This window comes from Maylandia zebra, linkage group LG17 (assembly GCF_041146795.1).
Source record: "Maylandia zebra isolate NMK-2024a linkage group LG17, Mzebra_GT3a, whole genome shotgun sequence".
NCBI classification, from domain to species: Eukaryota; Metazoa; Chordata; class Actinopteri; order Cichliformes; family Cichlidae; genus Maylandia; species Maylandia zebra.
In genome coordinates, this window is record NC_135183.1 from 3,248,729 (window position 1) to 3,264,306 (window position 15,578).

At 42.6% G+C, this 15,578-nt stretch overlaps 2 protein-coding genes across 3 annotated transcripts; both read left to right on the top strand.

The window, feature by feature from the left end:
- Positions 1-415: 415 nt before the first annotated feature.
- LOC101474570 (uncharacterized) lies at positions 416-7,197 on the top strand. Of its 2 annotated transcripts, none has more exons than XM_004573964.6 (9): positions 416-496; positions 572-769; positions 1,459-2,448; positions 3,339-3,541; positions 3,632-3,724; positions 4,268-4,363; positions 4,460-4,570; positions 5,377-5,500; positions 5,652-7,197. In XM_004573964.6, the coding sequence occupies exons 3-9, from the start codon at positions 2,421-2,423 to the stop codon at positions 7,121-7,123; spliced, it is 2,127 nt and encodes a 708-aa protein (XP_004574021.3). In that variant the 5' UTR covers positions 416-496; positions 572-769; positions 1,459-2,420; the 3' UTR covers positions 7,124-7,197. The 2 variants fall into 2 exon arrangements, with proteins under 2 accessions (XP_004574021.3, XP_004574022.3); XM_004573965.6 differs by having other exon boundaries at positions 3,367-3,541.
- A 4,753-nt stretch (positions 7,198-11,950) lies between these two features.
- On the top strand, positions 11,951-15,577 carry si:ch211-214j24.10 (uncharacterized). Its single transcript, XM_004573962.6, has 4 exons — positions 11,951-12,106; positions 13,655-14,440; positions 14,545-14,577; positions 14,758-15,577. The coding sequence occupies exons 1-4, from the start codon at positions 12,091-12,093 to the stop codon at positions 14,805-14,807; spliced, it is 885 nt and encodes a 294-aa protein (XP_004574019.1). The 5' UTR covers positions 11,951-12,090; the 3' UTR covers positions 14,808-15,577.
- The last annotated feature ends 1 nt before the right edge of the window (position 15,578 follows it).

Here is a 15,578-nt window from a genome sequence, read left to right on the forward strand (position 1 = left end):
TCACTGTACTTAGTGCTACTACATTCACACTCCGATGGATGAATTGGAGAGCAACTTGGGGTTAGTATTTTGCCCAAGGATACTTGACATGCAGACTGGAGGAGCCAATGATCGAACCACCAGCCTTCCAATCAGTAGGTGACCTGCTCCACCTCCTGAGCTACAGCCACCCTGAAACTGAAAAGGATTTTTCAGTTTCTGGTGTGTCAAAGAAGGCCAGAGAAGTAACATGCTTATAATTAGGTGCTGTCCATTGAAAATATAATTGATTGAATGTCACAAATATTAGCTGTAAGAGTGCAGTAAAACTAGGTGAAAATACCATGTCACAGACTATATATTATACAATTCATGTCACCCGACCAGTCACATGAGGTGGCCTAATCCTAAAATGTTTGTGATTTTTTTTTTTTTTTAGCATCTAGCGCTTGCTATATGAAATACATTGTTCAAAGGGGGGAAACAGATCTATACACGCAGGAGTAGACGAAATGAGGTGATAATATTCAGTAACCAATCGTTGTTGCAAAGGTGTGATTTTATTTTGAAGGATTATCGTGTTCTCTTCCAGGAGCGCGAGACTGAAGCCATAGCAAACATGGCACCCGGCACGACTCCTGTAACGGAGTCAGAGGAAGATCTTAAAATCTTTAAATCTAAAGGAGCTCCGATATCTTTACCGAAACATTCCTACTGGTTTGACTTCTGGGCTTTCGTGGTCTTTGATTTCGTGTTATTCCTCGTCGTGTATTTCTTAGTCCCTTAAAAGGTAAGAATGAGTGCGCGTGGAAGTTTCCAGCTAAAAGTGGGTGGCTACGGATGTTATCTAACTTTTTTTGTCCCACAGCTGCCGAGCCTGATATAAAAATGGGATTTAAATAGCGCTAATTTGAAACAAACAGTTTTAAAGTTAGTATTGATGCAGCTGTATCATAAATACCATTCTGAGAGCTCATATTCAGTGGTTAGCCAGCTGGTATCAAGATTCAAGATCACTTCCTTGGATCTAGTATTAGCTATGCAACGTTTGCCTGAAAGGTCTTCAATTTACAATGTAAATTGTACTATTTTTAAGAATTTACACTCTACACTTCCTGTGTAGGGTGGGCCGTTATCGCTCTAGAAAAGTCATGTGCCTGTCTTCGCTAATTTTGATGCAATAATTTAACGTCATGCTTTTATGTGCTTTTCGAAGTGCATGATACGAGATATCCGGTGTAGAAGCGCAGTGACTTTTCCCCGTTACTAATTTTCTTCTGTTATCGGCTCCTCGTTTTGTCCAATCAGCCCTCCATATCCAAAATCTATTTCTATTACTGCTACACTGAGACACGAACAGCTAATTCTCCAGTTTGAGATGCTGGAAATGTTATTGATTAGAATGTATAGATGTATATATGTAGTATTTGTGTTCCCTGTGTTAGAACTTTGTTTTCAAAGTACTTCTCTTTGTTAAAGGTTGGTTCCAGGACTTTGGAGCTTGAAGATGCAGAGTGCTCGCCCTGCCCTGCCCTTGGAAATGCTAACTCTGCTTTGAATCTAACACCATGTGATTGGATGTCGTACATCATTTGGCTGCATAACAAACATCTGAACTACAGAGCTACTGTGACTGGACTATCCTCTTTAATGCGTGGAATCAGTTTTTCTGTGGGGGCGAGAAACATTTCAAGTGCTGTATTGTTGAAAAGTCACAATGATGTCATCAGGACTTACAAAATGCTTTGATCAGAAAGTTACTAAGACACTTTAAGTGTTGTTACTGTCAGTTGTTAAGTAGTTTTATTAACCCATGTTTTATTAATAATGTTTAATTTTCTGGCTTCTTCCTAGTGTTTTGGTTTTGTTTCCATGTTTTCCTGATCATCACCTGTAAATAAATCTGACATCTCCAAATGAATGTATTGTCATATCAAGCTATGCGATCAATAGGTGTGGGACCCATATGGACACCAGAAGATTAGCGTCCACCTTCACTCGTGAAAGAACAATGCTGTGTTGGGAGAAATACTAGAATGCCAAAGTCATGGAAATTTGCACTTGGAAAACACTTCAAATAAAGTTTTTTGTCTACTTGGTAAATTACAACATTCTGTTATCTGTTGGATGAACTTCTCATTTATCAGCATCACATCTGTTATTAGGATCTGAGTTCAGTGTTAGGTTCTTATACCACTGGCAGTGACTGCACTTTTGAGACCCATAAAGCGCAACTGTTTAGCTAATGACTTAAATGTTTTGAATTAACCGGGGCTGCTTTTTTTTTTTTTCTTTACACTTTTGGGCACTTGTTAATGCTTTTATTTTGGAAATCACACATTGGCCCACGTGTTTCCGCTTTGCGTTAGGGCTAATAGCAAATTAATTGCTGGTTGAAGCTTTCTAGTGACTTTTTTAAAGGAATTCGTGTAGTTTGCGTTATGGAAAGCGGTCCAGTTGAGAGCACAGGTCCGTGTCACAGCAGCGTTCATTGGTACCGCGAGCCAGGCCGCCCATGTGTGTGCGCGTTAGCTCCTCGCCGCGGCTAAATGCAGTGATTCTAGTTAGCTATGCTAATGTAAACATGGAAAACTTAATGGGTTAACCGTTAATACTTAGGTTCATACAATATGTTCACTGTATTCGTGTTGTTTTTTTAAGTAAATTTGTTCTTAGTGTTATGATTTTAAGTTAGTTAATCTGTTTTTAGCTAATTTAACTGGGCTATATTCAAATACTGTTCAACATGACTAAATTTCTATTTCTGATATATTGTGTGAGTAATTAAATATACTTTCAATAAATGGCAACATTAAGCTATCTTGGAAATGTTTGTAAATATTTTGAAATAACTGGGAATTTTTAATCGATTGCTTGTAATATGTGGCCATAAATTCACCTGAGTCCCAATTATAGAAACAGTACTTTTGTACTCTCAAAAGGTTATTGGACTGTTTTGCCAACAAGTTCAACTTTTATCTCGAAAAACAGGTTGGATGTTTTATATTATTTTTTGCAATCCCGACATGTGTTACAGTGCTGCTTTGGAGAGCAGTGTTTTAATCTAGGCAGCACCCTGAAAAACACCCATTTTTTCCCACCTTCATGCATCTCTCTGATGTTTCTTTAAGTTCCTGTGAAATATTTTGTTGAGGCTTACGTGGCTCACAACGTCTTGAGAAGACTAGACTTCATCTATACCCACAGTAGCTTAGCACCTGTGCACCTGTTCACAGATGATTTTCTTGTAACTTTGTCTCTTGGTGCTAAATTATAAAGATGGTTTGCCGAGCTGTCACAAGAGGACATCTGACTTTCCAAAAAAGACATAACTCTCTCCACTGTGTGTGTTTAATCAGATATATTCCTGCCGTTGTCATCCCTAAGACTGCTGATCCCTCCTATGCGGCTGATTTCTGCAGCCATGTGGCAGGTGGCTCAACGGAGGGATGTTCTCGACTATGAAAAGCTTGATGAATTTGTGACACTGGTCACAGCATCAGTTCCGGACCTGCTCAATCCGAAGCAACGAGGAAAACTGCTGCTTCGGCTGCGAGCCAGAGTGAGTCAGTAGGTGCACAGAAATGCATTCCACTCCACAAGTGGGTAATCCAGTGACAGTAGCTGAATGAATACCTTCCTGTTGCTTCAGGTTATACTTGAGCTGTGCAGAAATGAGGAAACAGCCAACATCCTGTGTGTACAGCCTCACCTAGAGCGAATCCACCCACCGGGATACACAGGAGTAAGTGTTAGCACCATTTTGAACAAGTCCAAAGTCCAGGTCCAAAGTTGTGTTACTGTTAAAAGTTCAGTGAGTGAAGACCTTGCAGAGGAAACATTTCATCTGAACTCACCTCTAAATCCAGCATCAGAAGTCTGATAACAAACTGTGAAAGGCGATACATTTTGGAAACAGGCGTAGTCTGTTGGTAGAGTTAAAATAGAGCTTTCTGAATGCAATGAGCAAAGCTGCGTTCAGAGACAACATATTTTATCAGTATTACCAGTAATGTAGCTGCGGTGGATTGATCACATTCAGGGCTTGTGTTGCTGTTAGTGTCATGTGGAACGTTTTACTGGTTGTGAGAGGTATGGATTAGTTTAATCTGCATATTCTGTAGAGAGGGAGAATGGCTTCTAAAACAGAATAATGATTCTAATCACCCATTAAATATGCAGTGGATGATCAAATATAAATGTTAGCTTTCCAAGATCATTTTTCATCCTTTATCATTATTGTTGGTCTGATAGTGACGAAGATCTCAGTTGTAATGATTTCTTTCAGAGTGGGGATGCAGAGGTGGATGCAGAAGAGGCCATCTTTGTGGAGCTAACCCAAACACTCCTGAAAGACCCAGCAGAGAGGGAACATTTTTACCAGGCAAATGCTCTTAGATGTAGCCAATCCATGTATTTCTTATCTTCTTCCTTTTAACTTTTTTTTGTATTACTAGCTGTTAATGTTTGTTCTTCTCAGGAGGTTTTCCCCACAGAATATGGCCTCAGCTATGATGCGGACATGCAGCTGCTTGTGTGGGAGTTTCTCTCCAAATTAGAAAGACTTCTGCCGGTGCCAGACCTCGGTCAGGTAGGCCTACGTGAAAGCGTAATATTGGCCATATAAGATTCATTATTATTATAAAATACTGTTCTATACATCAAACACTGTTGAATGGTTGGGCAGCAGTCACCAAAGGTACTGAAGATGAGTAACAGTATTAGTAGTTTGTGCATGTAGTATTAAAGATATACATACATTTTTCCTATCTTTAGCCTTTTCAGTGTTTGTTTTTTCTTCTTAGTTTTCAACTACTCAGCAGTTAATCAAGTATTTTTTTTCATTGTTTGGTCGATTAAGAAATTAATTACCAGGAACCTCCCTGATTTTCACCAGCATTCACTGGATTTTACACGTTTGAATTTGTACCCACAGGGTGAAAACTGTCAGTGCACAGCTCTGCTGTAAAAGTGTTGCATTTAGTTGCAGTTGGCTGATTGTTAGTAGGACTGTGTCTTCACTCAGTACTCCCCAAGACTTCACTGACTCACCTGAATGAATATCACATTGAAGGATTACTGTTTTAACACACTGTGATCCTTCAACAAAGATCCAGTCTGTAAGTAAACAGGGACAGAACAGGTTTCCCAAGAAGCCAGGTAAAAAACCAACAGCCAGAGTGAAAGCAGTCCAGTGATACATGAGAAGATGATCTTGAAGGTGAGATTGGGCAAATTTCAATCAGATAAAGTTATTTTATTTTAGTGAGCTGGTTCCCGAGACTATTTGGTCACGTCTCATATTTAATCACCATTCCCCCTCCTTCTCTTCAAAACAGTTGTCTTTTGGAATTTAAACTTCTTCAGACTGAATCTTTTTTTTCCATAATCAAACAGACTGTTTCCTGGCTTACCTCTGCCCCCTCTGTGCTGAAGGACTGCTTGCAGGTGTTCTCCAATCCCAGTGACTTCAAGTCTCTCCTGCAACACCACAAATGCCTTGAGCACCTCAGCACCCAAGGTAAATCAGTTAGTCACTTTAAAGCTGTTCAAGGTTTGCTGTCTCACTTTTAATAACTGTCATTTAAAGTTTTAGATGAGGCATCTACACTTTAAGGTGAGTTTTTCTCTCTTTTTTTGTTGCACATTTTAACTTTTGTGTTTCTCTGTAGGCACCACAGTGGAGATGTCCACCCAGGTCTTTGCCTGCTCAGAGTGTCCCTTCTTCCACATGCAAGAGTCCTACCTGCTGCAGCACATTGAGCACAGCCATCCTGAACAATACGCCAAACTCCAGAGGGCTGCACAGACATGTGAGACCCCCAAGAAGACGTTCCCTCCTGAGTTCCCAAAGCCCTTCCCCATCCACAACAGGCCCGACCCACACACATGCCAGGAGTGCGGCAAAACGTTCACGCGGGTCTCGGACGTGACTCGTCACCAGCGGACCCACACGGGCGAGCGCCCGTACACCTGTGAGGAGTGTCGGAAGGGCTTCAAGAACTCTTGGGATCTGACCAGACATCAGCGCATCCACACTGGAGAGCGCCCCTTCCTTTGCTCTCATTGTGGCAAACGGTTCACTCAGATGGGGCTGCTCAAACTGCATTCTGAGCGAACAGCTTGTGGCCAGACCTGCAACCCTCAGCTAGACCTAACAACAGAGGTGGTGGTGACAGAGGTGGTGTCAGAGAAGGGGGGCGGTCAGTATAAATGCCAGAAATGTGGTGAGAGCTTTAGCAGCATCCTGGATCGACTGAGGCACAGGCAGAGGCACATCGTAAGGCGTCAGTACAAATGTCCCATGTGTGAGAAGATCTACGGCCGAGCCTCGGACCTGAAGAGACACCAGATGAAGCACACAGGTGAGCGGCCATTTCCATGCAAGTGCGGGAAAAGCTTCACCCACATGTGGCTTCTGAATAAGCACCAGCAGACCCACAGCAGAGAGCGTCCCCACCCCTGTGCAGAGTGCGGAAAGAGCTTCACGCAGCTTCAGATCCTTAACAGGCACCTCCTGACTCACAATGGCCAGCGGCCTTTCCAGTGCTCATACTGTGAGAAGAGCTTCACCCAGCTGGCCAGCCTCACACGCCACGAGAGAATCCACACAGGGGAGCGGCCATACCTCTGCACCACCTGCCAGAAGTCCTTTCTCACTCACGGAGAGCTTGTGAGGCACCAGCGCATCCACAGCAACTTCCGGCCCTTCAGCTGTCCTCAGTGCCCGAAGAGCTTTAAAACCAAGCGCGCTCAGAGTGAACACTTCCACAGCCACATAGGCGAGCACCCGTTCGAATGCGGCCGCTGCGGAAAGAGGTTCTCCAAGTCCACCTCGCTCGTCCGACATAACCTGACTCACACGGGGGAGCGACCACACTCATGCTCCCAGTGTGGGAAAACCTTCCTGACCTCTGGGGAGCTGCTCCTGCACAAACGCACACACACTGGAGAGAGGCCGTACCCTTGCTCTTACTGTGAGAGGAGGTTCAGGTGCTCATCAGACCTCAACATACACGTACGGACTCACACCGGCGAGAAGCCACACAGCTGCGCATTCTGTAAGAAGGGCTTCTGTACGTCTACGAGGCTGAAGAGACACATGCGCACACACTCAGAGAAGGTGGATTTATTGAGTCCTTGAGCTATTGGGAGAAAATCACTTCGTTGCTCCAACATAACTGTTGTCATTTAAAATAAAAAGAGCCTTAAATTAGTTCACTGTGTGTATTTTTTTGTTTTGTTTTTTGGCACTATATTACTGTGTTTGTGCCAGGGGAGCGGATCTTTGCTGCGGACCAATTTTTGGCGCAACGTGTTTTGGGGTTTGAAAGCCACAGATAGGCAGTATTTTGAGAAAATGTATGTCAGCTGTTCCAATACTCATGACACATAAGATCACTAAGGGTTTTTGCCTACGTTGTCCTCCTCCTCTCCTGGATTGCCTGGAGCTTTCTTTAAGTGTCTTCCCAGCTTTGACAAATGGCCAGCTGGAATAACCACATTTACTCAGGGCCTTTTTGACATGGTGTTCTTCTGCTTTCCTGGCCGCTCTGTCTGTGGGGATGGTCCTGAAACATGTTTCCCACTGATGCCACTACATGGAGGATTTATGGATTTATGTTTTGGCTTATCAAGAAAACCAATTGTAATCTTTAAAAGCACAGAAGCAGAGAGCAAAAAAAGTGTAACATCTGAATTACAGAAAAGAGGAGGATGGCTAAAGAAATTTGAATGAGGTACAGAAAGGGAAGTTACAAAAGTGGAAGAATCTGGAAGAAGGATCTTGAAGACAGATTTTTTTTTTTTTTGTTAGATGAAACCACTGGCACAGGATGAGGACTGCATCCAGTGTGAGCTTGTGTTAAATTACTGTGTTGTTAGTGTTTTACATGTTGATTAACTCATCCATCTGTGTAAATATCACTGGAGCAGAATAATAGATTACAGATCATCTTGTAGGATGTTAGCAGTCCGCTCAAGCTGGACATCATCTATACATTGTCTCTAAAGGTACATCAGCAGTGACTGCTCTGATATTTTGGCTCATCAAATTGAATTAAAGATTAAACACGAAGTCAGTGGGCTGAATATCACACTGAAGCAGGCTTTAAATGTTTGCTTTACAGCCCAGTCTTAGACCCTCCTGTTTGTTGGATAGCTAAGTCTGGAATATTTTTTATTCTGTAGCAGCATATTCATGACAGTGAACTGTGTTATTTTGATTGTGCTTTAAATAACTTGTAGAGGTCTAAAGAGAGACAAAACATGTAGTTCAAAAGGAAAAAGAAAGCTTGGGCAAGACGCTTTACCCTACTGGTGTTGGTCAGAGAGGCCGATGGCACGATATGGCAGCCTCGCTTCTGACAGTCTGCCCCAGGGCAGCTGTGGCTACAACTGTGGTTTGCCTGCACTAGTGCGTGAATGAATAGTGGAATTGTGAAGCGCTTTGGGTGCCTAGAAAAGTGCTATATACAGTGGCTTGCAAAAGTATTCGGCCCCCTTGAACTTTCCCACATTTTGTCACATTACAGCCACAAACATGAATCAATTTTATTGGAATTCCACATGAAAGACCAACACAAAGTGGTGCACACGTGAGAAGTGGAACGAAAATACATGATTCCAAAAATTTTTTACAAATAAATAACTGAAAAGTGGGGTGTGCATAATTATTCAGCCCCCTTTGGTCTGAGTGCAGTCAGTTGCCCATAGATGTTGCCTGATGAGTGCTAATGACTAGAGTGCACCTGTGTGCATCTAATGTCAGTACAAATACAGCTGCTCTGTGACGGCCTTAGAGGTTGTCTAAGAGAATATTGGGAGCAACAACACCATGAAGTCCAAAGAACACAGCAGACAGGTCAGGGATAAAGTTATTGAGAAATTTAAAGCAAGCTTAGGCTACAAAAAGATTTCCCAAGCCTTGAACATCCCACGGAGCACTGTCCAAGCAATCATTCAGAAATGGAAGGAGTATGGCACAACTGTAAACCTACCAAGACAAGGCCGTCCACCTAAACTCACAGGCTGAACAAGGAGAGCGCTGATCAGAAATGCAGCCAAGAGGCCCATGGTGACTCTGGACGAGCTGCAGAGATCTACAGCTCAGGTGGGGGAATCTGTCCATAGGACAACTATTAGTCGTGCACTGCACAAAGTTGGCCTTTATGGAAGAGTGGCAAGAAGAAAGCCACTGTTAACAGAAAACCATAAGAAGTCCCGTTTGCAGTTTGCCACAAGCCATGTGGGGGATACAGCAAACATGTGGAAGAAGGTGCTCTGGTCAGATGAGACCAAAATGGAACCTTTTGGCCAAAATGCAAAACGCTATGTGTGGTGGAAAACTAACACTGCACATCACTCTGAACACACCATCCCCACTGTCAAATATGGTGGTGGCTGCATCATGCTCTGGGGGCGCTTCTCTTCAGCAGGGACAGGGAAGCTGGTCAGAGTTGATGGGAAGATGGATGGAGCCAAATACAGGGCAATCTTGGAAGAAAACCTCTTGGAGTCTGCAAAAGACTTGAGACTGGGGCGGAGGTTCACCTTCCAGCAGGACAACGACTCTAAACGTAAAGCCAGGACAACAATGGAATGGTTTAAAACAAAACATATCCATGTGTTAGAATGGCCCAGTCAAAGTCCAGATCTAAATACAATCGAGAATCTGTGGCAAGATCTGAAAACTGCTGTTCAAAAACGCTGTCCACCTAATCTGACTGAGCTGGAGCTGTTTTGCAAAGAAGAATGGGCAAAGATTTCAGTCTGTAGATGTGCAAAGCTGGTAGAGACAGACCCTAAAAGACCGGCAGCTGTAATTGCAGCAAAAGGTGGTTCTACAAGGTATTGACTCAGGGGGTTGAATAATTATGCACACCCCACTTTTCAATTATTTATTTGTAAAAAATGTTTGGAATCATGTATGATTTTCGTTCCACTTCTCACGTGTGCACCACTTTGTGTTGGTCTTTCATGTGGAATTCCAATAAAACTGATTCATGTTTGTGGCTGTAATGTGACAAAATGTGGAGAAGTTCAAGGGGGCCAAATACCTTTGCAAGCCACTGTAAATGCAATCCATTATTATTATATAGATTAGAAGTCTCCAATTATCATTACCACCAAAGGTGGTTGAGAACACAGGGCTAAGAAAAGCAGCTGCTGGCCAACCAACTAGATATAGTGGTGCTTTGGAAGGAACAGAAGATCACAGCTGTGACATGTGTGGCAATCCCAGCTGAAAGCAACATCAGGATGGAGCACAGGAAAAGTAACAGTGGCTAGAAGAACAACTGGTCCCGGTGGCAATAGAAGCATTAAGAGCTGCAACTGCCAAGCTGTAAGATTGGCTCTAAAGATTCCACAGTCACAGAGGTCAGAGACAGAGGTGTCTGTTCAGAAAACTGCAGACCTAGGAACAGCAAGGATACCGTGCAGAACCTTCAAACTTCCAGGCCTCTGGCAGAGGACCTGGGCTTAAGAACCATGCTCTAACACTACCTCAGAGGGGTTAACTGTAATTATAAGACAATACATTTCAGGACATTTTGTGGAATAATGAAAAAGTAATGTAATGAGTGTTGTAACAATAATAATCACAAAATTGTATCTGACATAAAGTGTCCACATGATTTTCACATGAGTTGTCATGGTAGTCTGTTTTGTACATTAATCCTCTACAGCACAACACAGAACATTTTTAAGCCTCAGGCCCAGTACATGTGAACTTAAATGATCAATCAGAATGTTTGGAAAGGTATCTAATTTCAGTTCAATAAGATGTGGGAATCACTATGAAGCGTGATTTGAACATCGGGCATCCTTTTCTGACACAGTGACACGATCGCATGATGTGAGAAGAAGGTAAGAATATTTCCTCCATCATATTTAAAATGACATAAACTCTAAATCAAAAATACGTGTGAGTGTAAGAAGATGTGGAGAGCGTTTTTGTTTTTAATTTTGCTTTTTTTTACTTTGCCTGATCAGAAATTCAGTTTTTCTTTGTGCGATAAGGGGTACTTTTGTGGAAGACTTTGATAACTGTGTGTTTTTTCATAATAATATTATTTCATGTAGCACCAAGTAATAATAATGATATCAGATTATTATTTTTACAATCCTAAATTTACATTGGAAAGTGTGTCCATCTGTCTGAGCTTCCAGGTGTAGGGGCACCTGAAAATGAAAATGTGGTTTTAAATGCAAAATTGCTCAAAGTCTGTGCAAATCCAGTGTGGGATATCTCAAAAGCATGAAGAGAAAACAAGGAAGCAGAGACCCACAGCGCCCATCCTTGAGTCTAGTTCTGTCGGAGCTTTCTTTCTGTTAAAAGGGAGTTTACCTTTTCTACTGTAGCCATGTTCTTGCTTATAGGGGCTCGTCTAATTGTCAGGGTTTTCTCTGCATTGTTATAGGTTAATTGCATTACAATATTGAACAAGGCAAGATGCAGGGTTCCCGGGTGCACAGAAAAAACAGAGGTAATGTCTATAAAGTGTAATGTGCGGCTCTGTTTTACAGCACAAAAGAACTGTTTTTATTAAGTTTCACACAGAATGACAGCAAAGTCTCACAACATGAGAATCAATATGACATTATATTGGACAATTCGAACTTAAGCCTGTATCAAGCCATAAAGCTAAATAATCTAAATGTGTTTTTTCAATTCTTTGATCAAAATTGGTTGACATTTTTGGACGATTTTCTTATGTTTTTTATTGCTTTCCAACAATTGTGTAATGATCTATGAGTTAGTAATTGCCTCTGTTTTATACAAGCCTAGTTGCCTAGGGGCAAGTTGTGGATATATCTCGGAAACGGGTGTCTGAAATATAACATTTTTTTTTTTTGGCAATAAAATGGTCCAAAATGTGTCAGAAAATAATGCTGAACAATTTTAAGCATACACTATCACAATGTGTGAAGTGGAGGGTTAAATTCACGGCGAGATTCCCGCCGGACCACTTATCTGCAGGCACTTCCTGTCCCACCCACATTTTCGTGTCGCTTCCGGGTGGTGGTTACAAGCAGGCTGTCGTTATCTCAACGCTGTAAACAAGTTACTCAACGGTTTAGCTTCAACGACACATCAAGCGAAAAGAGATGCATATTAAAACAGGTGAGTTTGTGCTATATTTCGGTATATTTGAGTGTAACGCTTCACTTTCAGATGTGTTATTTATGTGTTTGGCCGCGGCATTAGCGGCGGGCTAGCAGCGCCGAGGGAAGCCTTTCTCCGCTTTGAATGAGGTGGTGGGGGGAGTTACGAAACTTCGGCTAGCGTTCTGGGTGGCTTTTTACAACCTTAATACGTGTAAAAACAAACATATCTACTCGACCCGCTGTAGTTAATGTTCATACATTTTTCGATGGTCAAAGTGGAACCTTTAGATACATAAAACCGTCGAGTTTTATGCTCCACATCGTGACGCTGCTAATTAAAGTTTGCTAACACCGGTGCTCGCTGTTAGCTTCTATCTTTTTAGCCGCAAGCACCGCTCACATGAACCAGCGGGAGTTGTTTTCCACAAATGGAAACTATTAAATCATTTCTGACATCTTTGTTTCTAAATAGTCGGGACACTGAAGAGTCTGCGGAGGTAGCCTGCTTCTCGAAATTTCGGAGCGGTAAATGAGACTGGGTCGGCCGGGCGGTGGTCGGTCTCACCAGTTCTTTTGAAATGTGGCGCTTTGGAGCGGGTACGCTAATCAGGCCCGCTGTAAGCTATGTGCTTCCTCTTTATGTTTCAACTTGTGGTGCATTTGAACACGGCCAACAGTAATGTCTGAGTCGGTCTGAGTATGTTTCAGTGGCGCCATGCGGACAGAGAATGATTTAACAACCAAAACGGGAGAGCCTTCCCGTAAAGACTGTTACCCAGTCACTCCTTTTCATGATGAGCCAGCAAGTGGGACAGCGTGACACAGGTCATTGGGCAAGATCAGACACGGGGACAAGTATGGTGATGACAGCTGAGACCTGTGATGGGCAACTGCCAGTTAGGAATACAATTAGTTTACTCTTAACCAACGGCAACATTATTTATTTATTAATTTGAGATTAGTTGACCTGAATTATATCAGCATCTTGTGTGAGATTGCATTAATAGTCACATGGTACGGCCCGAGGTGAAGTCTGTTTAATTACATTTTTTCCACCTTCCGACTCCGGAAGTTGAACCTAAAACGTTTTATACTGGTGCTTGATAAATTGCTCATCAAAAGTGTTGATGGTAGATTTCTTCAGAAGAGTTGTTTTGATTCCAGCAATCCTGTCTATTTTGGGATTGGTATTTTTTTCTGTACAATTTTGCAAGTAGCCAGCTATACAGGGAACTGTTGTTCAGCCTCACCTCCTCTGCCACACCGAAGTCACATGAAAGTGTGTCATCTACCCCCAATGTTTGTGTGCATGGTAGAGACAAGTGCAAAGACCATTATTAACCAATGCCAAGTGATAAGTCTTTGTGTACTACTCACTACAAGTATGCTTACTAAAGTAAGGGCAAGATACTAGTAGGACAGTAATGTTGATTGGAAGTGATTATGATATGATTTAGTGATTTCACTTACAAATCACCAAGCACTGGAATTTTCTGCTCGTATGCATGATAACATATTAAAACAGCAGATACCTGATCAACTTGTCAATGCTCATTTTCTTCAGGTACATGGGAAGCCAGCAACACTGTGTGTGAGCCTGATGGTCTATGTGACCAAGCAGTCCTTGTTTCAGCCGCCAATTCTGAGCCACACATTCGGAACCGCCGCCTGTCTCCTGGCTCGGGAAACTGTGGAGGTGGTGGGGGTGGAGGATGCATCTCTGGAGGCGACAAGCTGCCACGGCAGCTTTCACCCGATGGTGACCTGATGGGTCCCAGCCATGCCTTTAGCTTCCGCAGGGAAAAGGAACGCAGGGGCCCACAGCACAAAGGTCGTAGTCTGCGCAGGGAAAGTCAGAAGGGTGTTGGCCGTGTAAGTGAAAGGCCACAAAAGGTTAATCAAAAGGAAAGATGGGTCGAGGACAGTTTGTCTCTACTTAAGCCCCCACCTGCCTTCCCAGTGCAAGACAGTCCTGCCAAGCTACAGCCTGCTGTTAGCTATGCCTCCAAGGTGAAGGCGGGAGCTGCAACTGGAGCACTGGAGGAAGACCGACCTGCCATCGGCATGCTGCTACAGAACCAGTGGGGTCTAAGTTTCATTAGCGAGGCAAGACCAGTCACAGAGGGCTCTGGCCCCAACTCCCGTTCCAGTACCCCACTGCCCACAGATTCTAAACATCCAGCAGACCTACAGCTAGACACAGTTCTCACAGTGAGGCCCCCAGAAGAAAGGCCAATTCCAGTGTCTACCTCCCTCAACCCAATTGCATGCGCAGAGGTCGACGAGAGCAATGGAAAGCTGCTGCTCAGTTGTCGCCACCTAGTGGAAGCTCTGAACTATCATAGTAAAGGTAACCACCACAAGAAGCTTTAAAAATGACATCTGGCTAGAGATCATTAAATCTGAAATTATGGTGAATAACAACTACCTCTTTTCCCCTCTCTCACTCCATAGAGTGGAACGCTATCTGCAACAGACAGAAAAAAGGTGAGTTTTCCTAATTTATGCGCATTCATTCATATGCGCAAGACATTATTCCCTACTATTTTGTCACACACACTCATTGATGGTAATTTGCTAAAATGTGTTGCATAACAAAGTGGTCTAATCTTTGCTGTTTGTATGAAGCGTCCCTTTTGACTTTTTTTTTTTTTTTTGGCTTCTCAGATCCAAAAAGGGTGATCTGGTACAAGGACACCAAGGAGCACCCAGCCTAGCAGTGTGACAGGCCCCTAGTGGAAACACACACAAGTACATACACATAAAATACATAAAGATGGACGAATTTGAGTCCTGTTCTCACACACTGCACTCAGGATGATGTCTTCACGCAAAGCCACACTGAGACACTTTGGACTAACTCCTTTAAGATCTTACAGCAATGGACTTTTTTTTTAACGCCTTACAGAAAGCCTGCCTTAATTAATCAGACCTGTTTTCATTGTCTCACATTACCATTTTAAGCTTGTATGTGTAGATTTATTTTATTTTTTTTAACTATAGGCGCTGTAATTTAATTTGTTTCCTTTTTGAAAGCTGCCGTTTTTATCATACTTTGTCCTCTGTGAAGCGAGTGGTCAATCAAGCACTTTGTTCAAAGAATTTGTTTACCAATCCCTGTGTGCAAGCCCTCACCAGAGTGACTTTCCCCCTCCCCCATCAATTACAAATCAGAAGAATGTCTCATTCCTGCTTGAGTTTTACTGTTAATGTATGCAGAGGACTCCTGTACCCAAGTCTTCAGTTTACAGGGGGTGTAGTCAAAGGCACAGAAGAGTTCACCCTTTATCACATCACCATATTAATGCTGTGTTCCTTTTGTTTTCATTTGGTCCCAATTGGGTGAATGTTACTTACGAATCCATAAGGGATGTCACCATGTTCAGTGTGTTGATTTTTGAAAAGAATTTATTAAATAAAAATTACACTGGAGAAGGAGGAAGAATGTAAAAGGACAGTATTGCTTAATAAAAATGAGTAAACTTGAG

Coding starts and splice junctions, on each gene's coding strand:
- LOC101474570 (XM_004573964.6), top strand. CDS start 2,421: ATGGAAAGCGGTCCAGTTGAGAGCACAG. Junction 4,364..4,459: donor AGAGGGAACATTTTTACCAG/GCAAATGCTCTT, acceptor TGTTCTTCTCAG/GAGGTTTTCCCCACAGAATA. Junction 4,571..5,376: donor CGGTGCCAGACCTCGGTCAG/GTAGGCCTACGT, acceptor ATAATCAAACAG/ACTGTTTCCTGGCTTACCTC.
- si:ch211-214j24.10 (XM_004573962.6), top strand. Junction 14,441..14,544: donor TCTGAACTATCATAGTAAAG/GTAACCACCACA, acceptor CTCACTCCATAG/AGTGGAACGCTATCTGCAAC. Junction 14,578..14,757: donor CTGCAACAGACAGAAAAAAG/GTGAGTTTTCCT, acceptor TTGGCTTCTCAG/ATCCAAAAAGGGTGATCTGG.